Source organism: Camelus bactrianus, chromosome 13 (genome assembly GCF_048773025.1).
Source record: "Camelus bactrianus isolate YW-2024 breed Bactrian camel chromosome 13, ASM4877302v1, whole genome shotgun sequence".
NCBI lineage: Eukaryota > Metazoa > Chordata > Mammalia > Artiodactyla > Camelidae > Camelus > Camelus bactrianus.
The window spans coordinates 41,615,918-41,640,711 of record NC_133551.1 but is presented as its reverse complement, the minus strand read 5'-3'; the positions used below and the strand labels follow the sequence as shown (position 1 = coordinate 41,640,711).

The following is a 24,794-nucleotide window of genomic DNA, read 5'->3' as shown; positions in this document are numbered from 1 at the left end:
CTACCAAGTCGCTGCGTCCTGGAACAAGAGGGAGCCTCATTGAAATGAATTTTGGTCTCAGTGGTCAGAATCCTGAAACCGTGGCTCTAGGGGCCGGGAAAGGGCGCGGAGTCCCACGCTCCCGCAGTACAGATGGGGAGACTGAGGGCCAGAGCCTGGAGCTCCACCGCCCGCGGAGAAGGGGGCGCGTCCTGCCTGGCGGGCCGCGTGGCGCCGGGCCGCCTCCTCCCGCCTCCCGCGCGGGTGTCCGGGCCCTGTCTCTGCCCTCGCCACGCCGCCACCTCTGGAGCGAGTCATGGTGGCTGCACTGGCGGCGGCGTGGCTGCTCCTGGCGGCCGCGGCCTTCGCGCAGCGGGAGCAGGACTTTTACGACTTCAAGGCGGTCAACATCCGGGGCAAGCTGGTGTCGCTGGAGAAGTACCGCGGCTCGGTGAGTGTCCGCCCGCGGGGCTTCGGCGCCTGGCCTGGGCCCGATGGCGCGGGGCGGGGTGGGGGGGCGGGGCGCCCGGCGGCCCGGGACCCCGCTGGCTGTGGCTCTGAGAGTCTCGGGCCGCCGGACCACTCTGCCCTGACTCCCCCCACTCCCACATATCCCCCCCACGACCCCTGGGCGCAGCGCCCCCAGATCCTGCAGCGGTCGGTCCCGCGACTACGTGGCATGGCCCCGTGCACAGTGAAACCCGAAACTTTCGCTGCTGGCGCCGATTTGCCTCCCAGCGATTTTGGGAAGCGGGGTCCGGTCCTCTCCCAGAGGTTGGACGCCCTGGCCCAGCCTCTCATACACGGTTGTAAAAGTAACCGTAGCATCCTACGGCCTTTGTCTCTCCCATCCTCAGTGCGGAAGAGAGGGAGTTGCTGATTGTAAGTCCAATGAGAACATTGTGGAAATGAATGCTCGGTGCAGAGGGAGTTATTTCAGATGCATGGGGACCTTACACAGATCATCCTTTAGGGAGCACACTGAGGCCCAGAAAGGGAGGGTCACACAGCACTAAAAAGCAGAGCCTGGAGAAGAACCACCCATCCATCGGTGGTCTCTAGGCAAACTCCTAAGGTGACAGCTCAGGCTGAGATGTAAGAGTCATCCCTTCTAATTGCTATCACCTTACTAAGAATCTAAGCTCTTAGACGACTTGAGAGAAGAAGGGTGCCTGGGTGAGTCTTTGAAACTAGTGTGAGTTTTAGCAAGATCAAGAAGAGTGTTACAAGCAACAAGAACTGTCAATGCCAAAGCTCAGAAGTAAAGGGCAAGAAACGTGGTGGAGGTAGGACTTCAAGCAGTTGTGCTTGAAGGAGTATAAAGTATGAGACTGAGAGTGGAGGAAGATGAGGCTGAAGAGAGTAGGGAGGGGCCAAGAGGGGCCTTGAACACTACATTCAGAGACCTAGATGTTGCACTGATGTAGTGCAGAGCCCTCCAGTTTCACTTCTTAAGATGGACCTGGGGCCATGGTGTGGAAAGGGTGGGAAGTTGGTCTGTAATGGACAGGTAGGTCCAGCATCCAGAGTCGGATGGATCACACACAAAAAAATGGCTGTTAGCATTCTTTTCCCGGGAGCAAGGCCATCTTTATTGAAGAAAGTATTCTCTAAGCCTTGAAATTCTCAATTATGCTGGGAGTACTGGGGACAGTAATCCTTGTCCTGATTGTCCCCCAAGGTAATGTGAGTTTCAAATGAGATGACAGTGTGGAAGCACTTGGCAGAGTGCTCTGTGCTTATGTTTGTTGGGCCCCAGCAGTCATGTCATCCTGGACTCAGAGCAAAGAGCCAGTAAGAGCAGGGCCCATTCCCATTCAGGCCTTCCCTTCCCTCCAGGGCAGCTCACCAGAAAGCCCCAGGTTTAGCACTTGACCAGCTCTGCTTCTCGTCAATTCATTATTTATTATTGAGCACCTCCTGTATACTAAGTATCTTGCCAGCCCTGGGGATACAAAACAGGTAAGTTTCCACCTTAATAGAGCTTATGTGAGGTGGAGAGGAGAAAGATAATAAACAAGGAACAGAGAAATGAACAAGGGTATTCATAATAGTAATAGGAGCTAAGTCAAAAACAGAACAAAGTCTATTCGTTTTCAGAAGTAATAAGGCAGCCAGGCTGTGAGAAACAGAAATCCTGGAGAAAAATTACCTGGAAAGTGATCCTAGAATTCTGAGTGTTTTCATACTGTAGATCGTGGGTAAATCCTAAAAAGCATGGGATTGAGAGGCCAAGAAATCAATCAGAAAGAAATTGGGAAAAAAGAAGAAGAAGAAAATCCCATAGCTGCTAAGAGGTAGAGTTAGAATTTGAACCCAGGCAGTCCAGCTCCAGAACCCATGCCTTAATTTCCAGCTTTAGGGAGAAACCAGGAACAGTCCAGGGAAGCTGTAAATGATACTCTGAGTTAACTCAAGGCTAGTCTGCTGCTTGGGCAATATGGTCATTCATTCACCTGCAAATAATTACTGGCTCATTCATTATATGTATTTTATGACAAGTTTTTTAAAAATTGGGGGGAAAAAACCCCCAAAATTGGCTTCCTTACAGGCACTACATGCCTGCCACTGGGTCCAGCCCTGGAGACATAGCCATGAGCAAAACTGTATGGTTCATGCCTTCAAACTAACTGGGAAGACAGTCATTTAGGCCAGTGTTGAGTGTGGATGAATGGGTGACGGGAATGCCCTTGCCTGTGCTGGGAGGTTATGTATGTGTAGGCTTGAGCATAGCATTTGTGTGAATGGGCTTGTTTCTGTGTACACATCTGAGTCTGTATCTATGCTTGTATATGTATATATGTAAATTAACCATGAGTATATGGGTGAATCTGTCTGTGTTTTGGTCACTTTAAAGATAGCTGTTTGGTTTCAGGCATGGAACTAGAAGCAGGATTAACCTCCTTCCAAAAGTATGGGCAGACACACAAGATGTAGGTTAAAATTAAACAACCTTTAAGGCTCTCAATGCCCAGGGATCCAGAGAAGAGAAAGACCCCTAGCTAGTGAAGGGAGTTAAGTTCCCGGTTTCTCAGCACCGCAAGCACAGTATGGCATAATGCTGATGAAATGGAGGAGGTTGTTCTAACGGCCTGTGGCCCCAAGGAATGGGGGAGGGAGTTACAGCTTAGTGGTTCTCATCTTTTAGCCCAGGGGTCCTCAGCGGGGGGTGATCTTTCTCCCAAAGGGACATTCAGCAATGTCTGGAGACATTTTTAAGACAAAGCATCTATTGGGAAGAGGTCAGGGATGCTGCTAAACATTCTGCAATGAACAGGACAGCCACCTCACAACAAAGAATTATCCAGCCCAAAATGTCAGGAGTGCTGAGGTTGAGAAACCCTGCCTCTCCTGAGTAATCTGTGCCTGTGCATGTCCAGTACCCCAGGCTCCGCCTGGAAGGTGGCCCTCTTTATAGAGCCAGCTCGTATAATCCTGCCTCTGCTTAAAAAGTGGCCAGAGAGATAGGACTGGGTGGCTCAGATACAGAGTAAGATTTAAGATCCTTTAATAATATGTAACTAGAAGCTAAAAACATAGCATTTGTGTCAAAGCTGTAATTGCAGTAATATAATCAAGTTCCATCAGCCAGCTTTATATTTATCACCTAAAGGCAATAAATAAATTTATTACAATGCAATCATAAATTTAAGGGTTAGTCTAGTGACAGAAGAAAGTGATATTTATTTTCTGGAGGGAGAGGGGCAAAAAGGGATTGGCTTGGGGTTCTTGGGGTCCTTTTATCAAGAAAATCATGCCTGTCTATGTCCGCATTCAGGTGATCATATATATGTGCACACTTATTTATTCATTCAGAAAATACTTTCTGAGAGTTTTCCATACATCAGGCCCAGTAGTGAAGGGGACACAGCTCTTGCCCTCAGTGGTTTTACATTCTAGGAGGGAGACCAATGCATATACAATCATCTGTAATGTAGAATGATGAGTGCTGGGTGACTGAGCCAGAAATTGAACCCAGGTCTGCCTTTTTACTCTCCTATATCACCTCCTGATGTGAGTTCACCAGTATATGTGCCCCTCTCTGTAGCTGTGTTCTGTGTGTTTATGGACATGTGTGATTTGTGCTGATGAATCTCTGTATAGTGGGGCATAGGCATACCCCTTTATGTGTATTGTGTGTTTATTCAGTGTTTATGTATGGGTATGCACATCTGTAAGTCCCTGCATGTTTAATTTCATTTGTGCCTGTGTGCATGTGTTTGTGAATATGTGAGAGCATCGTACACACATTTACATGTGTGTACATTGTGTTCTTGTATATATGAGACAGAGCAGTAATTGTTGGGGGTGTCACACATGTAGGCATGTCAGAGCATGTGCAACTGTGTGCCTCTTCACTGGGTTGTGTATGTGTCTGGGTTTTGTTTTTGCTACCCAGGTGTCCCTGGTGGTGAACGTGGCTAGCCAGTGTGGCTTCACAGATCAGCACTACCGGGACCTGCAGCAGCTACAGCGGGACCTGGGGCCCCACCACTTCAACGTGCTTGCCTTCCCCTGCAACCAGTTTGGCCAGCAGGAGCCGGACAGCAACAAGGAGATTGAGAGCTTTGCTCGCCGCACCTACAGTGTCTCTTTCCCCATGTTTAGCAAGATCTCAGTCACTGGCGCTGGTGCCCACCCTGCCTTCAAGTACCTGACCCGTGAGTCCTGAGCCTCTCCCTCACCTTCCCTTAGCTGGCTGAGGCCGTGGCTCCCTGGGCAGCAGGGGCCACTGGCTGGCTGGATGACCTGGGGCCCCTTCCTGACCCTTGCAGGTGGGTTGATGGTCTGTTCTAGCACTGAACTTTGAGGATGAGCTGAGGAGTATTCTTGCCTAAGAATACCTGCCCCCTGCTGCCTTGCAGTTCTCCCTCAGAGTCACTCTTGCAGATTTCTCTGGGCTCCTGTTTGCTTCCACAGGGGCTCCTAGGAGGAGACTGGGCCTTCAGGTTTTAGTCAGTGTAAATTCTTTGGGCTTATGGACGTAGCTGCAGATAGGGGATGCCGCATGCCTGGAGAAGGCTGGCTGGTGTCTCCTGTCCTGAGCTAGAGACAGAGTCTGTATAGGCCACAGGAGAGAAATCTTCTGAACTAAAATACCAGACTTTAATATTTGAGAAATAGATCCCTCCTCCAGAAAGCTCCGAACCACAAAATGGGGTCCTTGGCCAAGCTTGTCTTTAGGTCCTATTGCCTTCCTCAGGCCTTTCCCTTCCTTTGGGGGCTCCATTTTCACCTTCTCCTGCCTCCCACTCCATGCTTCTAGCTGCCTTCATATCCCTCAGCTCCACCCCCCAACTCATTCACTTGGAAGAGTAAATGCAAACACAGTGTAGCAAACAAAAGGTCCCTTACTGAGGCAATTTGAATTTTGCTCTGTGGGTCAATTCCAATATTTGCTTTTTTTCCTCCCTGTGTGTTTTTATTAGTTCCTTCCCAGTTCCCATAGTTATAGATCAAACCTGGTCGTGCTTTAGAAGCACCTGGGGACCTCGTAAAAATGCATTAGCCCGAAACCTACTGAAGCAGGGCCCAAGAATCTGTTTATTTTAAGTGCCCCCTCCACCACCACCACGATTCAGATGCAACAGTCCATGGACTAACATTTGGAAACCATTACGATTTAATCAGAGCGTCAGGTAGAGACTATTCAGTACTTTGAGGTCATTAATAAGGGAAGATCTGATACTGCCTTATCAATCACTTCGCAGAATCCTAAAGCAGTAGTTCTCAACTTTGGTGCCACATTGGAGTCTCCTGGAAAGCTTTTGAAAAATACTGATGCCTGAGTCTCACCCCCAGAGATTCTGGTTTAAGTGATCTGGGATGTGGACTGGGCATCAGGATTTTAAAAAGCTCTCCAGTTCATTGTAATGAACAGAACCACTGCTTCAAGGGAGGGGTAGACACAGATAGTGGAATTCTAGGAGAGGGGACCCCAGGAAGCACACTTTGCTCTCCTTCTTCCTTTTTCTCTAGAGACTTCTGGGAAGGATCCCACCTGGAACTTCTGGAAGTACCTAGTGGCCCCAGATGGAAAGGTGGTAGGGGCTTGGGACCCAACCGTGTCGGTGGAGGAGATCAGGCCCCAGATCACAGCGCTTGTGAGGAAGCTCATCTTGAAGAAGCGAGAAGACTTATAACCACTTTCCTTCCTCTCCCACTGTCCCCTCCCCCAACCTTGCACGGGTGACCAAAGCAAACTCAAATGGTGCTACAAAGGGAGAGACCACTGACTCTCCTTCCTCCACTCTTATCCCACCTACCCCATTATTCCCATGGGGGAGAAAAATCTATTTTGATTATTTGAATCTTGGAGCAACCTATAGGAACTCCTGGCCAGTGAGAGCTTTTGACCAATGGCTCACCAGCCAATAAGAACCTCTAGCCCATGAAAACATGTGGCATAGAAGTATTTCAAGCAGTAATCTCCTACCTGTTAAGAACTCTGTAAAATGGGGCCACTTCCTACCTTACAGTGCTGTTGTGAGGATGAGGATGAGGATGAAAGGCCTATAAAAGTGCCTAGGACAGTGCCAGCTAAGTAGGAGGCATTCAATAAATGTTTTTTGCATATGAACTAAAAAATAACTTGTGATCAGTAAAAACTTGCACCTAACATGAATATGAATTTCCAGCCAATGAGAATCCAGGCCAAACATTTATTTGTTGATGTTGTTATTGTTTTCCCATGTGTTATTTTAATTACAAAAGTAATACAAATTCATTGTCAAATAATACAAGATGATACAAAATAAAAATGAAAGTATCCTCCTTATTTTTTGTACTCTCACTCCCTGGAGTAAACACTGTTAGCAATTTGGTACAAAATCTTCCCTGACTTCTTTTTAATCAAGCCAGTCATTATTGCCCAATAAGAATTCACTGACCAAAAGTACACTACAATTACAAACAGGCAAAGGATATAAATAGATAATTCACAGAAGAATTTAGATGGATAATAAAGATACGAAAAGATGTTCAGTCTCATTCAAGTTGGAAAGGCTTTTTAAATAATAATACTCATTGCTGTTAAGGATGTGGGGAAATGGGCATTCACATGAACTGTTGGTGGGACAGCAAACTGGCACAAGTTTTGGAGGATGATTTGTCAGTATCTTTTCAAATAAAATATTTATATGCTTGGATCCATCATTTCTCCTTTTAAAAGACTCTCAAATTGCAAATATAAATATAAAATATTATGTGTGTACATTGTTCATAATAGTGAAAATTTAATACATCCCTGTGTCCATCAATATGGTCTGGTAACAAATTATGGTACAAATTCAAATGATATACTAATACAGTCATTAAAATGAATGAATTAATTTCTGTGCTACCATAGAAATTTGTCCAAAAGTGAAAAAGGGCAAGTTGTAATGAACACATGCGCACACACAAAAAACATCCAGTATAAACAAGTATAATATTTTTATTAAAAACTTATAATGTTAAGTGAGAGGGAGAGATGGAGACTAAACTTTTAATGGTGGTGCCCATGAGGGGGTGGGGTAGGATAACAAAAGTCATTCACTTTCTTTGTCAGCTATTTCTGTAATGTTTGAATTTTGTATGTAAAATATATATTTCACTTTTATATAAATATAAAAAGAGGCAGCTAAAAACTGAGGTGATGAACAGTCTCTGATCGATAATTCATTGGCCAATGAGAATTTCATGTCTGCTTCTCCCAAGGCCACTCTTCTAGAAGAAGGACACTCAGATTCAAATCCTGGCTGTGCCCTTGACTCACAGACTGAAAAATTGTTCCCTCTCTCCAGTCCTCCATTTTCCCACTGGACAGTGAAAGGGTGGACTGTGCTCACAATTCAACCTTAAAGTCTCCCTTAATGGTCCTTTTCAAAAGCTGCCCAGAGTAAATGAAGGCTATCTGTGGGCTGACCACAAACCACCCTATAGTGGCCTCCAGCCTTTCCTTACACACCCTGCTCTGAGCAGTGGCTCTGCACATGCTCATTTGCCCATGCACAATGTAACCCAGGTATCAAATTTTTGTGATGGACATCTCTCTGACCTCATCCTGCTTGGCCTGTCAGCTTCATCTGACGTTGCTGATCATACTCTTCTCCCTGATACACTCTCTTCCCTTAGCTTTCATGCCCCTGTCTTCTCTCGGTTTTCCCCCATCTTTCTGAGTGCTCCTTCCTCCTCAGTGTCTGTTGATGTCTCTTCCTCCTCTGCCCACTCCTTCCCTGTTGGTCTTCCCTGGGCTTCTAGGCTGGTCCCTTTTCTCACTCCATATACATCTACAACCATCTCATTTTTTCTCATGGTTTTGACAACCACCTACACCCTGACGACACCCAAATCTCTACCTGTATCTACACTGGACTCATATCCACTTGCCTACTGGGCATGACTAGGAGCACCTCAATTCAGCATCTCCAGAACTAAACTCATCATCTCTCGCTGGCACATCTGCTCTCCTTTCCACCCAGCCTTCACAACCACCCCCCCACAAGCCTTCTCTTTCACACACCACTCAGTTGCTCACGTATACACTATTCTTACTGTTTAAGCAACTGCCTTTCCTTCTCTCCTCAGCACAGTGCCTAAACTTTAGCAGATGAAATTTAATTATATGGTAAGCATTTTGAGCACTGGCTCCATGCTTTTCCTGCCAAGACCCTCTCTGGAAAACCAAAGAGCAAAGTTTCCTCCAGAATTCTAGAGGATTTTTTTTTTTCCAGCTGAGGATTTGTCACTCCTAGTTAGACCTACATTCCTAGGCTTTGTCAGCTTTCTGCTGTTCCCCAGTCCCCTTCAATGTGCAAGAGTCCCCCTAGGAAAAATCTCACTTTAAATTGTCATCAAGTGTTACCTCAGTAGTTGGTTAAGCAGTATCTGCTAACAACTTAGTTTTAAATTAACCTCTCGGTTATCAGCTGACACTTGCATAGTTAAGATTTTATTTTCTGCTAATACCCTCTAACACTTTATTTATAAGCCAGATACTTTATTTATTAGGTTATATCTTAGCACTTAGTAGTTTTGCTACTTGCCACGCCTTAATTACTAATCAATATTTTAGTTGTCTGCTTAAATTATATTACTGACCCCTTAGCTCTCTGCTATTAGTTTAGTCTATTAGCCAGCCAGAGATGAGGAGTTTGGGGAGGGAGCCATTTCTGGCTGTGGATATGACAAAGACCTTTGTCTTTTGCTGAGCTCTCTTTTTACCCTCAGATGATTCTCATTCACCATCAACTGGTCCCAGGTCCTCAGAGAAAGGAAAGTTCCATCCTAGCTGCTTATTCTCCTCTGCAAGCTGGGCTGGAGTGCGGAGGGAGGAGAGTGTGACTGTGAAAGTGGGACTTTCTGGAAAATTATGGTTAGAAGGGACATTCATTCATCAACAATTATTTCTTGAGCATTGCCTATGTGTTAAGTTCTGCATTAGGTCCTACAACATGTGACCAAAATACACATGTTCCCAGCTGTCATGGTGCTCAGAGAATTGTGGGAAAGATTAACACTGAACACACAATTATACCAATTATTATGTAATTACAATTACGATAAGCACCAGGAAGAAGTACCAGGAACCACGACCATGTACAAAAGTGGCATTGGACCTATTCTGCAGTTCAGAGGAGGCTTCCCTAAGAAATGACAATTAAGCTGAGAGCTGAAATTTTAATAAGAGTTAGGGGAAAGAAGTGATGGGGGGAAAGGTTCCTAAACAGATTCAGTGGCTTGAGCAAAGACCCTAACAGAGGAAGATGCTCAATGGGATGGAGTCAGTGCTGCCTGGAGCCAAGTGATAAGGAGAAGGGCCCTAGAGGTAGGCAGGGGCCAGATCATTCAAGGCCTTGTAGGATCCAGGTAAGAAATGATAGTGACCTGACTCAACATGACAGAGCCCGTCTTCAGGCCCAAATCTGAAGGCCGGAAATAAACCCAGGAGCAGAGGCAGACACTGAACTACTGACAGGAAAAGTAGATGACTCTGGGGCTACCCAGAACACCAGTCACCATGGAGACCTGTGGAAGGCAGGCAGATCTGACCCCTCCCAGCTCCAGCAGGTCCAGCCTGGGGTTGCTGAGGGAATTGCGGAGGCCTGGATCACGACAAGTCACCAAGCTGCTTGCACAGACTCTAGGTCCCCAGCACAGACTCTAGGGACTGCATTGCAGGTGGAATATAGGCCACAATCCTTGCTCTCAGCAAAGTGAAAGGAAAAGGAGAACTGACCTTTAATGAGTGCTCGCACACCTACATCCTCATCCCTGTGAGGTAGGTAGTATGACTTCCATTTTACAGATGAGACTAAGTGAGAAGTCCAAAGTCTCCCAGGAAGTTAACTGCCAAGTAGCAGCTGAAATCCAGGCTGATCTGGCACCAAAGTCCTTGCCTCTCCCTCTATTCTCTGCTTCCTGGACTCTAGCAAAACTCCAGTAGGGACAGGGAGGGTTTAGGATTAGAGACACTGATCCAGGGAGAAGGCCACTTACTCCAGGGTGTAGAAGTCTTGGAGTAAATTCCAGAAGTGGCTTATCTCAGTCTGAAAAAGAACTAGGAATATGAAAAATGTTTAATAACAAGTAAAGTGCTGGGCTCATGTTGAGACCAGAGAAGGAGGGAGACAAAGGCAGTATTTCCGTAAAGTCTGGGGACGGCAGACCCAGGACAAATCCCAGTTTCTGCCATTCCTGGCTGGGTCTTTGGGTGAGTAATTTAATCTTTCTGAGCCTCAATATCTTTATATATAAAATACCAATATCTCAGAATTATTTTTTCATTTATTCTTTCTCCTCCCTTGAACCATATGGCTATGCCGATTTTGAGTGTCCAGCAGAAGGGACAAGTAGGAGTTGAAATTTAGCCTGCCCTCTACTTACCCAGCCTTGCCTTTGGCATAGTGCTACAACAGGCCAGAGGAAGGGGCACTTTTTTCTGATCTGCACAAAAGCACACAAAGGAACAAGAGTGGCAACCAGCAGCCCTGACTTTCAGAACCAGGCCCCAGGCTGAGTGTGCTGAAACCAGCACTAAAGCAGGTATAATTTCTGTTCTAGAAAAGCCTGTAGTCTGAAGCTGTAATTCCTAAGTGAGATGATGGTACACAGAAGTGCTCAAAGGATGGTACACATAGTCAGAGTCAGACCAGCAGATGCTGCAAGAAAAAATGGTACCTTGAGTGTTGGTCACAGAAGGGCTTCCTGCAGGAGGGGTTTCTTCAAGCTGTGTAGAGAGGATTGAAGGGTAGAGAGTATTTAGATAAGCAAAAGGAAGGAACTACATGGGCAAAAACTTGGGAGAGGAGGCTCCTTTCTCAAGTTAAACTGTCTGAATCAGAGGGTTCTTGTAGGAAAGAAGAGGCAGGCATAGTTGGAGAGATACGGAGAGTTCTGATTTTAGAGGTTAGACTGGAATCATTGGGGTTACTTCAACAGCTCAGCTAGAGCCTTCAGAGGATCTCTCTGTTGATAAGTATGTGGAGGGAAAGAATCAAGTGCAGAGAAAAAAGAATCATATAACTCTGCCTCAAAACTCAAAATAATTCTCTTTAACATTACACTGGAAATTCTAGACAATGTAACAAAACAAGAAAAGAAATAAAAGGCATCAACTAGAAAGGAAAAGTAAAATTGCCTTTACTTACAAGCAACATATTATGCTGCCTGTGAGGAAACTGGTTTTTCATGCTAACATAAAAAAATCCTAAGTAGTCTATAAAAAAGCTAGTAGAACTAGGAAGTAAATTTAGCAAGATCTCAGAATACAAGGTGAATATTCAAAAATAAGTTGAAAAAAAGTTGAATTTCTATAAATTGGCAACAATTGAAAAATCACAATAAAAATGTCATTTACAATAGCAAATTTTACAAAATATGCACAAGACCTGTACATGGAATAGTATAAAACATTGCTGAGAGAAATTAAAGAACTAACTAACTAAAGAGATTGGGAATTGAACTGGGAAACTTAATATTAAGATATTAATATTCTCCAAATTGATCTATTGATTCAATGCAATCCTAAGCAAAATCCAAGCAGGGTTTGGGGGACAGAAATTGATAAGCTGATTGTAAATTTTATAAGAAAACGCAAAGGACTTATAATCACTAAAACAATGTTGAAAAATAAGGACAAAGTTAGAGGACTTATACTATCTAATTTCAAGACTTACCTATAAAGCCACAGTAATTAATACAGAGTGGAACTGGCTTAAGGATAGATCCAGATCAGATCAAAGAAACAAAATAGAGAATCCAGAAATAAATCCACACATATGTGGTTAATGGTTAATTGAGTTTTGACAAAGGTATCAAGTTAATTCAATGGAAAAAGGATAGTCCTTTCAAAGGATGATTTTGAAACAACTTTTGCATCACACTTAACATGTAAATTAAAATGGATCAGAGGCATAAACACAAAAGCTAAAGCTATAAAATTTTTGAAGAAAACATAGAACATCTTTGTGATCTTGGGGTAGACAAAGATTTTTTTTAGATAGAACACTAATCTTAGAAAAAAAATGATAAATCTTTTTTATCTTAGAAAAGCACTAATCTTAAAGCACCAATGTTTTTTAAAAAAGTAATAAAGTGAGCTATCAAAAATTTTAATTTCTGCTTTTCCAAAAACACCCTTGAGAGAAATGAGAAGGCAAGCTAAGATTGGGAAAGAATATTTACAATAATATCTTTGATAAAGGATTTGTACCCAGAATATATAAGAACTGTTAAAATTCAATAAGAAGATAACTCAACTTAAAAACAGGCAAAACAGAAAATATTACCGAAGAAGATATATGAGTGCTTAATGAGCACATGAAAAGACATGCATCATCAGCCACTAGGAAAAAACAAATTAAAGCCACAATGAGACGCAACTTCACACCTGTAAGAATAAGCAAAAGGAAAAATACTGACAATACCAGTGTTGGTAAAGACGTAGCTCCCTGCGCCTTACACGTTGCTGGTGGGGATGCAAAATGGTGCAGGCACTCTGGAAAGCAGTCTGTCAGCTTCTTATAAAGTTCAATACACATCTACTCTATTAACCCAAAATTCCACTCATAGGATTCACCCAAGAGATATGAAAACAAAGGCACCAAAAGATAAGCATATATGCAAAAATTTTATAGCAACTTTATTCATGATAGTCCCCTACTGGCAATAATCCAAATGCCTATTAACAGTTGAGTGGACAAATAGCAGTATTTCCAGATAATGAGCATACTTCAATGTACTTGGCAATAAAAAGGAAGGACTACTTGTACATGCAACAATTTCTGTTTGTCTCAAAGGCATTGTGGTGAGCAAAAGAAGTCAGGCACAAAAGAGGACATACTATCTGATTCCATTACGATAAAAATTCAGGAATAGCAGAACTAATCTATAGGGAGGGGGAGCTGAGCAGAGGTGTCTAAGGCAAGGCTAGGGTTTGGGAGGAGGGCTGACTGCAAAGGGGCACAAGGGATGATGATGGGTGATGGAAATGTGCTGAATTTTGACTGTGGTGGTGGTTATATGAGTGTATACATTTGGCAAAATACACCACACTGTACACTTAAAATGAGTATATTTTATTGTTTGTAAAACTGGTTTTAAAAGAAAAACAATTTCAAGAGAAGCATTGTTGTATAGCAATAAAAGAAACTGGAATCTAAACATCGAATAAAATGGATGATAAATCATCATATATTCACTCAGTGGAAAACTAAATAGCAGTAAAAATGAATCAACCAGATTGAGCACACACATTAGTATAGACAAAGCTCAAAAACATAAGATTGAGTAGAAGAAAGGCAGATTCCAGAAGAATAACTGCTATGATGCTATTTATTTAAAATGTAATCACATGTAAAACAATTCCATACGTTGTTCAAATATCCATACATATCTGATAAATCCATAAATAAAAGCAGGGGAATGATAAACACCACATTAAGGGTTATGGGACCAGGCAGGCAGGGAGGAGTACGGAGGAAGGGGGGGGGTGCATCAATCGGGACTGATCACATTTTTATTTCTTAAACTTTCACGGAGAGTTCATGGGTGGTCCTTGTATCATACTTTATGTTGTTTGCGTTTTTTAAAGATTTCATAGGAAAACAAGCAAACAGCAAACTAATGAAAATCTAAACAAAAAGGTGACCACCTAGAGTTGGGGGAGAGCCTGGATGGTATCAGAAGATCTGAGCCTTGGTCCAATTTGCTCCTGGATTTGATGTTCCATTGTAGCAAAGTCACTTCTCTCAGAAAGAGATGCAAGCGCCTCATTCTGGAAGAGAAGGGAAAGAATCTGTCCTGGGCATCAAGGGAGAGGCCATGAGAGGAACCGGCACTTAAAGGGACTCAGTTTTAGTGAGGTCAGTGTCCTTTCTTTGCTTCTGCGGTGAACTGCAGGCTGGCACTGAGGCCCGGTCCAGGATGGGAGGAGCCATCGGGAAAGGAGGTCGGAGTGGCACAGCTGAGGGCAGTAGGGCAAGGGGAGAAGGGCTGCTCCATGGTGTCGAGTCCAGGGTCTGGGGGCAGACCATCCAGGGAGTGGAACTGAGTCCTCAACCCCAAGTTGTGCCCAGGGTTCTCAGCCACCCTGAGTGGAGCTGCATGGCCCACCACAGCGAGGGGCATTTCTTTCTTGACCCCTGAGGACCAGATTCCTGGAGCAAGCCTGCAGAGATCCAGAGCGCACTGTTTTGAGAGCCATGTAGAGGAGGCTTCCAGTTACTGTGGCTCCCAGGTGCCAGGCTTCTTGCTCTTCCATCTGGAGTAATCTTAACTACTGCCCTGAGGCAGAGAGGAAAAGTGACCAGCCTACAGCCACGCCACAGGTGACTGGAACTTATTACTTGTATATTCTTGAGCAAGTTCCTTAACCTCTCTGGGTCCAGTTATACTAAAGTGGATGCAAAATTGTGTATATGTGTATCTGGAAGATTCCACATCAAAATATTAATAAGTATTTCTGTGTGGTGAGATTATGGGTGATTTTTATTTTTTCTTTTGGTTATCTGTATTTTTGAACTTGTTGTTTTATCATGAATATGTAAGTATTCAGTTATTTTTATTTTTTTAAGAGTAACACTGCACAGAGTTGTGAGGATTAAAGGAAATAATGAAAAGCATAGAGAACAATTTCTAGTTCTTAGTGCGTTCTTCACAATTGTGAGTTCTCCCTGCTCACTATTCTCTCCTATATTTCCCTTCCCTTCTGGTCTTGGAGACTCTGGCATCCAGACCTCAGGTGGGAAGGAAGGAGCTGGTGGTGCAGGACTCTGACCACTTACTGACTGTGTGACCACTTATTGGCTTTGGGTAAATCACTTAGCCTATCTGAGTCTCAGTTACCTTGTCTGCAAAATGGGAAGAAAAATACCTAACTCAAGGACTATATGCCATACAAGATGGGAAACTGCCTGGCACATAGTAGGTCTGCAATGCATCTGTAGGAAGAAATATGATGCACACAATGAAGGAACAAACATTAGAACAGGTGCTAGACCATAAGAGGTGGAAGATTTTAGCAGATTCCACAGAGCCCAAGGAGTCCACAGATAGAGTTCAGCATGAGAGAGGTCCATGAACTTGGATTTTTAAAAATTACATCCTTGTTTTCACTGCCCTCTAACTCAAATTTAGCATTTCCTTCTATCATGCATGTAAGCAACAAATCACAGCAGTGTTAGCAGAAACTGTGACTTTGTCAACAATAGAAATCAGTTATTTTTGTATTGCATTACAATAGCAATATCTTGAAATACTGTTTACACTTATTCATCACCTCAGAACTATAATATCTAATAGATGAATTTCTAAATCTTCTATTTAATATGTTTAAAAAGGACTACTTCACAAAATAACTATTTTGATAATGATTCTATATAATTGGTATCCTTTGTAATCCTAAGTAATTTACTTTTTGTGGTTAAAAATATTTTTCTGAATAGGGGTCCATAGTCTTCATCAGACTGCCAAGGGGACACTTGGCTAGACGGACATTGGTACCAGTCCTGCCTTGGCCATTTGCTGCTTTGGGACATTGAGCTTGTTATTTCTCTCAGGGGCACAATCATCCCCACTTGGCTTACCCTACAGGGTTGCTGGGAGGAAAAAATTAATTCTTGGCTGGAAAAGGGCTTTGGAAACTGTTGGCGCTTCCCAATTTTTCCAAAAGCCAGAGAAGAGTGCTTTCTACCTCACAGCTGAACCCCATATCTCCAGCAGACCTCACTCCTTTCCAAAGGATTCCACCCTTCCTATTTACTCCCCATCTGATATATAAAGAGGCCAAAGTGCACCTCCATTAGAGCATGTCATCCAGTTCTCAGCCTGCAGAGATCCACAGCTCAGGGAAGGGATTTTCTGGAAGATAATAATTTCTTCTCCTTTTCACATTTGACCTTACAGTGACCCTTGAAGACACTACTCCATCCAAACTTTTTCATTCTCCTTCAGATGGCCATCCCTCTGTGACCATGGTCCTTACATTTCCCCTTTCACTGCTCTGTCCTATGATCGTCTGTCTGACTCCCCCATGACGCCGTGACCCAGATCTGACCTCTCTCAGGAGCCCTGGTGCCCAAGTCAAGGGCATGGTACGTATCAGCATCTGAGGAGCTGGCCTGGATGAAAAAAAGGAACTTGAAGCACAGAGAAAAAAAGCAGAGAAGCAGTAGAGCTAGAGCTTGGGCCCAGATCCTCTAAGGCCCATGAGTTATCCCATACACACTGAAAGCAAGGGATGGAGGAACTAGAGAGTCTCAAAGCATCACATTAACTATTTCCTACTCTACCCATTGCTGTGAAAAATGAGAGCTAAAGATTATGCAATCTTGAGTTAGTCCCTGCCCATCTGTCCAATGGGAACGTCAGATTCAGTGGCTTTCAAACCTTTTTGACCTGGACTCAAAATAAGAAACAGATTTCACATCATGATCTGGTCCACAATACATACAGATATATGTAACTGAAAAAACATTTAATGAAAGAATACTCAGCTTTACAGTGCTAAGTATTTGCAGTGTACTTTTTCTATTCTATTCTATTTATTTTTTAATGCTAGCTGTAACTCAACTGATTACATGACCCACAGGTCCTTTTCAGCCCTAGCACCCTGATTGGCTGAATGGGAATTATTGGCAACTAAAGTTCAGCACTCCCTAGTCCTGGCTCAGAGTAACTGGCCCAAACTGCACCTCTCAGAGCCTGAGTTTCCCAGTGTATCAGAGATATATAGATAGGCAATCTCCAAAGACTCCATACAACTCCTTCAGGCTGTGGTCCTCTGATCCTAGTGAGAACACTCACCTTGTGACCTGAAATAATGTCTGAGAATGGAAAAGTGTACTGGCTTTGCTTCCTGGTGGATGGAATTACCATCTGGACGCCCACTAGCCCTCTTGTCCCAAGTCAGTGTGGCAGGGAGTGAAAATGGGAGTGTGAACATGTCAGTGCATGAGCTAGCTGCTCAGGGAAAGGAAGTGGCAGGCAAGGAAGCCAGAAGATGAGAACAGGAAAAGTCACTGGAAAAGAGGTGGTGTGAGAGCCCCAGAGAGAGTAAGGGCTTGGGAACAAGACAGACCCAGGTTGAAATCCCATGGGGTTAAGAGCCCACGGAAATGACTTTCATCTGACCTTCAGCTCTCATTTATTAAAAAAAAAAAAAGTTTGAAAATCTCTGGTCCCCTGGGTTGTTGTGAGGGTTAAGCGAGGTCGTATATTAATCATCCCCATACTGACCCTACTGTATGGTCGATGTGCCCCGCACTAGCCTGGAACCTCCATGAGATTCCCAGCGCCTAGCACGGCGCCTAGCACAACGGCTGGTGCTCAGCACGGGTGTGGAATCCAAGGAGGCGGCTTCGGTTCCCGCTCTGCCACCCTGGACATGGGCTGTCTCTCCGAGCACCCAGCGCCCCAGTGCATAAATTGGTAACGTAGTGCAGCCGGTGGGGGCCACGGGCAGAGACGTGCGCCGGGTAGGCTTCCCGGGGCTGCTCCCTCCTCCGGATCTGCGGGTTGCCCCCCGCCCCGGGCTCGGGCGTCGGCTCCCGGCCGCCTCTCCACTCCCACCACTCCTTGGCCCTCCTCCTCCCTCCTACCCTCTCCCTCCTCCCCTCTCCCTCCTCCTTTTCCCCTCCTGCCGAGCCCTGTCCGCGTACCTGGTCGCCTCTCTCGGTCCTCGGGGACTCTATCTCTAACCGCTGCAGCTCCGCGCCCCTCGCGGGGTTTTTCTCGATCTCTGCCTCAATCCCTGACTCTCTGCTTATCTCTGCCTCTCTCTCTGTCTCTTTCTCGGGCTCGGTTCTGTCTCCGTCCGTCTCTCGCTCGTCCGGCTACCCGTGCCCTCTCTCGCCGGCCGTCTGGTGGCCCGCGGTGGCGGCGGGCCCGGCGCGGAGCGCGATGAGCGGCGCCTGCACGACCTACGTGAGCGCCGAGCAGGAGGTGGTGCGCGGCTTCAGCTGCCCGCGGCCGGGGGGCGAGGCGGCCGCCGTCTTCTGCTGCGGCTTCCGCGACCACAAGTACTGCTGCGATGACCCGCACAGCTTCTTCCCCTACGAGCACAGCTACATGTGGTGGCTCAGGTACCCACCCGGCCCTAACCCCACCCAGAGTTCCACTCTAGTCTTAGCCCCCTTGCCCCATCCTCGGCCCAAATGCGTGCTAAACCCTCAATCCTCAAACCCACCCCGTCAGGGCCAACCCCCACCCAGCCTGTATCCCTTCAGGCCCCATACTGACCTTTGCTCTCACTCTGTCTCCAACCCAGCTCCCTGTGCAGACGCTTCTCAGCTCTATCCCCCTATCCTAACCCAACAATTATTAAGGTCCATCCTTGAACCACCCGCCCCAGCTCCACCCTGGAAAACCTTCACTTTAGCCCCCACCCAAACATCCACCACCCTCAGCCCGACCTTAAATTACACAATAACCCTCACCCTAACAGCAAACTCCCACCTTGCAAAGGTTCACCAGATACCCAAACTCCTCCCTTATCCAAGTGCTGACCAGGGTCCCCTTCATAATATCATCTGCCACATCCCTGATCTTACCCACGCCCCAATACTGATCTCTATCACCAGCCCTAACCTCCTCCTCAGATCCTCCCTGCAACCCAACCTCAGCTCTCCTCCCCCACCCTGACTCCAAACATTACCTAGACCTACAGTCAAACCTCACCTTGAGCCTTAATACCTCATCTGATGCTACACTCCAACTCAGCCTCAGCCTCTGCCCAACCTCAACTCTTTTCTCCCCCCTCATATTTAGTCATTCTTTCGATCATCACCCCTTCCTGAGCACTTGGCCAGGCCCTGTGGTAAGTTCTGTGATGTACCCCACTCCCAAGCCAAAGCAGAAACCAAGGATTCCAAGTTGCCTATGAGTTCATCATGAGATAATGACAATGCCATAGCAGGAGCCAGATCAGTGTAATTTGGGTGAATCCCTATCCACAGGACCTCAGTTTCCCCACTAGTTCAGGGAAGGAGGTGGTTAGAACAGTGCTGGCATTCCTGGAACTTGTGGGGGGCTGAGAGGGCAAGAGATCTCAATCTCTCTGGGTCCCTAAAGGCCTCACCCAGAAAATAGGACCTGATCCTGAGGCTGCACTGGGAAACAGGCATCGACAAAAATGGAGCGGGCCATCTCAGTAGACAGTGATCTTCTTGTCCCTGGAGGTATGTGACCAGCAGCTGCATGCTCTCTGGGCAGGAAAGGACAGTCTGCCTCTAAAACCTCTCTGAGCCTCTGTCTTTTCATCAAATGGGGAGGATGATTTCTGACTAGGGCAAGGACCAAATGAGATCAAGAGGTAAAATCAACTTGGCATATACCACTAACAATTACAGTTATTGCTTTTCTAGACTGCTTAGTCTGTAACTCCAAAGGATTTTCAGATGGCCAGGTTTTCAGATCCTGCACATTCAGCTGCTGTCACCTAGGGAATTATATTATTCTCTGTTCATCCATATTTTCATTCATTCATCATAGCCTTTGTTTTGTGCCAGAGGCTATGCTAGGTACTAGAGACACAAAAATCAATTATTCCCTCTCTGAGGACCTCACAGTCCATTTAAAGAGATACAACATGCATCTGAAGTATAACAATGGAGTATCTGTTGAAGAACCACTGTGTACTTAGCACTGAGCTGAGTGCTGAAATATGATAGTGCTGACCTCCCTTTGAAGTATGGAAACAGTGTGGAGCCTTGGGGCTAGTTAGAACCCTGTCCTAACTTTGGCTCTGTCACTTATTAGCTACGTAAACTTGGGCAAATTATCTCTGAGTCTCTTTTGTCATCTTTAGAATGGCAGTAATGATACCTGTCTTATGGAATTGTTGTGAAGATTAAGTGAAATAATGCATGTGAAAGTGACTAGTGCATATAGTAGGTGCTCAATGAAAGGGAGTTCCCTTTCTCTGGTTTGTCAGTGGGGAAATTGAAACTCAGTATGAAAGTGAATTGTCCAAGATTTTCCAGCAATGATATACTGAGATTTAAAGAACATTACCTAGCACCATCCAGAAGCTAGATGCATTCACACATTTGCAACCCTGGCATATCTTCTCTCCATTTTACAGATGAGAAAACTTAAAAGAGGTTGATTTTCTATCTGAGAGTGCCCCAGTGAGAGGAAGTGGCACAGCTGGGATGAAAACTCAGGCCTGTCTGGTCCCAAGTCCAGGCTTGACCTGCTGGACAACTAGCTTACTATAACCTGCTCTACTAAGATCACTTGAAAAACTACTCACTGACCCTCTGCTGTCTTCTGGGCACTATGCTAGCCCTTGGGGGGACAGAGATAAGTAAATCCCTCAGCACCAAGCCAGGACCCCATCCTTCTACTACCACCCCTATCCCTACACACCTCTTATGGTCCCTCTACCTTGCCTTGGACCCTCTTGAGGCATGGAGTGCTTTACTGGCTCAGACAATGAGGTAGAGGGTTGGATGAGGTGACCTCTGAGGTTACATCACATGTCAGTGTGCTTCCATTCTGTGACCCCAAGGGAAGCTGAAAGGTTCTAGCCTGCAGGGCTGACTCTTCCTAGGCTTGGATATAAGTGGTTCATAAACAACACAGACAGTTGCCAAGTGGAGGAGGGGAACCAGTGTCCTCAAGACATCTAGGTGATCAGTGTCCTCCAAACCTGAAACAACCCTCCTAGTATGTTTCTGTCAGAGCCCCACCATTGCAGAGTGGAGACCTTGTTTTGCTCTGGACTCCGTTTGGCCCAGTTCATGAAAGCTAGCCCTTAAAAACATAAAAACCTGCAGGTAAACACTGTTTCCTTGGATAGTGCTCAAGGAGAATTGCTGTCTTTAAAAGCATGTCTCAGGAAATGAAGACTCCCTGTGGAGAAGCAGCTGGTGCTATCACACATCTGATCCACTTTCCAGACACCCTCTATCAGTAGTTCTGTTTTTCATCAGGATGTGAGCCAAAAGGCAGCAGCCTTGCTGGAGGGCAGACCTGGCAGCCAGGCACTACCTCTATCTCATTTAATCTTTATGGACACCTGATGAGATAAGAGCTTTTATGAATGAAGAAAATGAAGACCAAAAGGTAAAGAATTTTTCAGCTTATATGTTCAAACTTAGAACTGCCTGACTCAAAAGTCCTAAGAAATGTTAGACCACCCCTCCAGTCCTTTCCTGGAAGTCACAGTGGGTTATCTATCTTTCAGGGTCATAGAGCTGGGAAATCCTGGAAGGCTAGCAGCTCTTTAATCCAATTTCCCACGCTGGGCAGGAATCTCTAATCTCTGAAAGGTGTGCTCATCCAGGTGTTCTGTGCAAACCTATCCAATAATAGGAAACTTGCCACCTCTTGAGGCAGTACACATAGGACAACGCTGATCATTTAAAGTTCATCTCATACTAAGTACAGATTTTCCCTGTTGGGCCCTCCCCTGTTGTTTCCAGCTCTGTTCTTGGAAGCTGGTTCCTCTGTCTCCAGACAGACCATCAGAGACAGTGCCCACTCCCTGACTAACTGATGATCTGGACTATATCTCCCTAGTCCTCTCACCCACTCCTCAAAGGATCCTACTTTTCGAGGGCCCTTTCCATCCAGGTGTCCCTTGTGAAGGGTGGGGCCCCAACCTGAGCACAAGTCCCCCAGGTAACAGCCTTATAAACAGTAAGGATATCTCAAAAAAGGAAATAATACTTCACTAAAACACTTACAAGAACTAAAAAGTACTACATGCTCAATGTGGAAAATGTGGAAAGGAGAGGAGAAACAAAAAAAGGAAAGAGATCATGGGCGATCCAGTATGCTAGCTTGGGTTCCCCAGAAGATGAGGATTTGAGGGCAAGTAGTTTATATGACAAGCGATCCTAGAAAACACTAGTAGAGGGTGGGGGAGTGAGACAGGAAAGGGAAGGAGCTAACTAACGATGGTGTGTTACCAAGCGAGTCACCACTGAGGGTCCCCAGAGCTCAAACCTGCTGAACTCTGCTAGCCAGTGTAGAACACACACCTCAGAGTCATCTCACCGGAGGGCCAGGAAGCTGGGGATTCACATACCAGTTTCTGTCAGCCATTGGCTGTGTGCTAGTGGGAGAAGGGAGGCATTAATTTTCCTGCACTTCTGACCTAAACAATGTGCAGAGACTGTTCTGGCCCCAAGAAATTCCGGGGAAAAAGATACAGATGCTGACATTTGAAACCCTGGTCAGAATATTCCACAATTCCAAGACCTAATGGGACACAGACAGGACATCTACAGCCTATGGTACACCCAGAAACAGCCTGTTACCGTTAGCATTTTAGTGTATTTCCACCCAACCTTACCCATGCTGTGTTATGTATGTATATGTTATGTTTATTTATTAAAGTTAGGGTTATGCTATATATTTAGTAATGTGTCCTGCTTTTTTCACTTAGCAGCTCATTAGAATGTATCCTTGATCTTAAATATTATTTGAAAACATGTTTTTAATGGCTCTATACTATTACATCACAGGAGTATCCAATAATTTATTTAGCCATTGGAAAACAGACTCTCCAAAGCTCTAAGGTGTTTCTATTTAGTGGAAATTAATCATCAGTTAGTTGGGAATGAAATGGCAGAAATGGCAAGGGCAGGAATCTGGGGTTGGGGTCAGGGTTGAGGGGTGGGCATAAAAGCTGTAGGAATCAAAGGCAGAAAAGGCACACAAACAAACCTGGTGCTACCTATCCCCTACTGTTAGGAGAACATCCCACAGTGTCTGACACAAAGTAGCTACTCAATAATTACTAACTGCCTACTACGTGCCAGCACCTGTACAAGGAGAGAATAAAGCCAGTTAAACATGGTCTGAGTCTGCCTTCAAGGAACACACGAGGAATATGTTGAATACCTATTATGTGCCAAGAATATTATACAGATCATTCATCCTCACTACCACCTGTGAGGTGCTATGTTTTGATCATTCTCACTTTTCAGACAAAGAAGCTGAGGCTCAGAGGTTAAATAATTTCATCAAGATCTCACATCGAATTAGTTAATAGACCTGGGTCCTAAACCAGGAAGGTCTGTAAGAGTTCCAAAGCTCTTTGCTCTTTCCTTACCACGCTGGCTGCCTGACCCAGTGGGGAGCGCTAGAGGCCCTGAGTAAGGTGTCTGGCTGGGTTAGCCTGGCACGGGAGAAGAAAGGAGAGAGAAAGATGACCAGGGAAAACACTGAGGAGGAGACATTTGAGATGGGCCTTCAAGGACAGGAAAAATTCTGATGTGGGGAGAGGATGGTAGAGATCACGTGAAACGGGAAAGACAGTGGCCTCGAGAAAAGGCCAGGAGGTAGTTATCTGGAGACCGGGTGATGGTGACTGAGGCCTGACCTGGGGCAGAGGCAGTGAGGTTGAAGACAGAGGGACCAGCAGCAGGGAGTGTTCTAGACGTGGAGTCCACACTAGAGTGATGACCCGCTAGAGGCTGGGTCAGAAATTACCTTGAGGCTGGAAGGACAGCTGGTGTTTAAGGCCCACCATGTGTCTTGATTTTTAAGAAACAGCAGTGTGGGGAGGGCTCTTTAAGATCATCTCCAGCTTCCCCAGGTGGAAGCAGGTTGAGGAAAGGAGAGGAGAAGAGAGGGAACACACATGGAGTCCCAGCTACCTGGTGGCACGGAGTCATGTCAAGTCATGTATGTGGTGAGTACCTGCCACCTAGTTGATGCTCTTTCCCGTGCTTAGACCCAGAAAGCCTGTTTAGGGCAAGTAGAGACAGAAGTTCAAGTCGGCTGATTCCTCTAACTCCTACAATGCTTCTCCTACAACATGCTGCTTCCCAAGTCCTTTTCTGACCCTGTTCCCTTACGGTCTTCTCTCCCCAGTATTGGCGCTCTTGTGGGCCTGTCCATAGCAGCCGTGGTCCTCCTGGCCTTCATTGTCACCGCCTGTGTGCTCTGTTACCTGTTCATCGGCTCAAAACCCCACACAAAGTTGGACCCAGGCTTAAGCTTACAAACTACAGGTAAGAAAGAGGTCACATGATTTCCTTGTATTCAGCAGGCTAGCACCCTTGCAGAGGGGAGATATTTAGAAATGATGTTTGGAACATTTGCCTCATGAGTGTTCCTGGAATATTCAGAAGCAGGAGCACGTTTCTCAGGAAGTTCACGACATGAACATTTCTATCCCAAACTCTTCATGTGCTCATTCAAAATAATTCAATATAGTCAGCATTCTATTTGTTACATGAAGATGTTATTAAATATCCTACGATACAGAGGACAGCACCCTACATAGAGAATGATCTGACCCAGAATGTCAATAGTGCTGATGCTGAGAAACCCTAGAATAGAAAGAGGCCAGAAACAGATTGATTTAAATGGGGTAA

General features: G+C 45.4%; 2 protein-coding genes and 1 long non-coding RNA gene across 8 annotated transcripts in view; 2 read left to right on the top strand and 1 right to left on the bottom strand.

The window, feature by feature from the left end:
* Positions 1–218: 218 nt before the first annotated feature.
* GPX7 (glutathione peroxidase 7) lies at positions 219–7,127 on the top strand. Its single transcript, XM_074376482.1, has 3 exons — positions 219–430; positions 4,379–4,640; positions 5,959–7,127. The coding sequence occupies exons 1-3, from the start codon at positions 296–298 to the stop codon at positions 6,120–6,122; spliced, it is 561 nt and encodes a 186-aa protein (XP_074232583.1). The 5' UTR covers positions 219–295; the 3' UTR covers positions 6,123–7,127.
* Positions 7,128–13,522: 6,395 nt separating this feature from the next.
* On the bottom strand, positions 13,523–18,258 carry LOC141579589 (uncharacterized). Its single transcript, XR_012511277.1, has 2 exons — positions 18,120–18,258; positions 13,523–14,629 (listed from the first exon to the last, which is right to left on the bottom strand). It is a non-coding gene; the product is annotated as an uncharacterized LOC141579589 (long non-coding RNA).
* Positions 14,570–24,794, top strand: part of SHISAL2A (shisa like 2A) — a 46,963-nt gene continuing 36,738 nt past the window's right edge. For 5 of the 6 annotated variants that reach the window (XR_012511276.1, XM_074376480.1, XM_074376481.1 and 2 more), the window contains exons 1-2: positions 17,896–18,542; positions 24,289–24,428. Coding sequence is in view for 5 of the 6 variants with exons in the window: in XM_074376480.1 (XP_074232581.1) it covers positions 18,361–18,542; positions 24,289–24,428 (322 nt within the window). In the remaining variant the exon portion in view is untranslated. The other variant, XM_074376479.1, reaches the window with a different exon arrangement.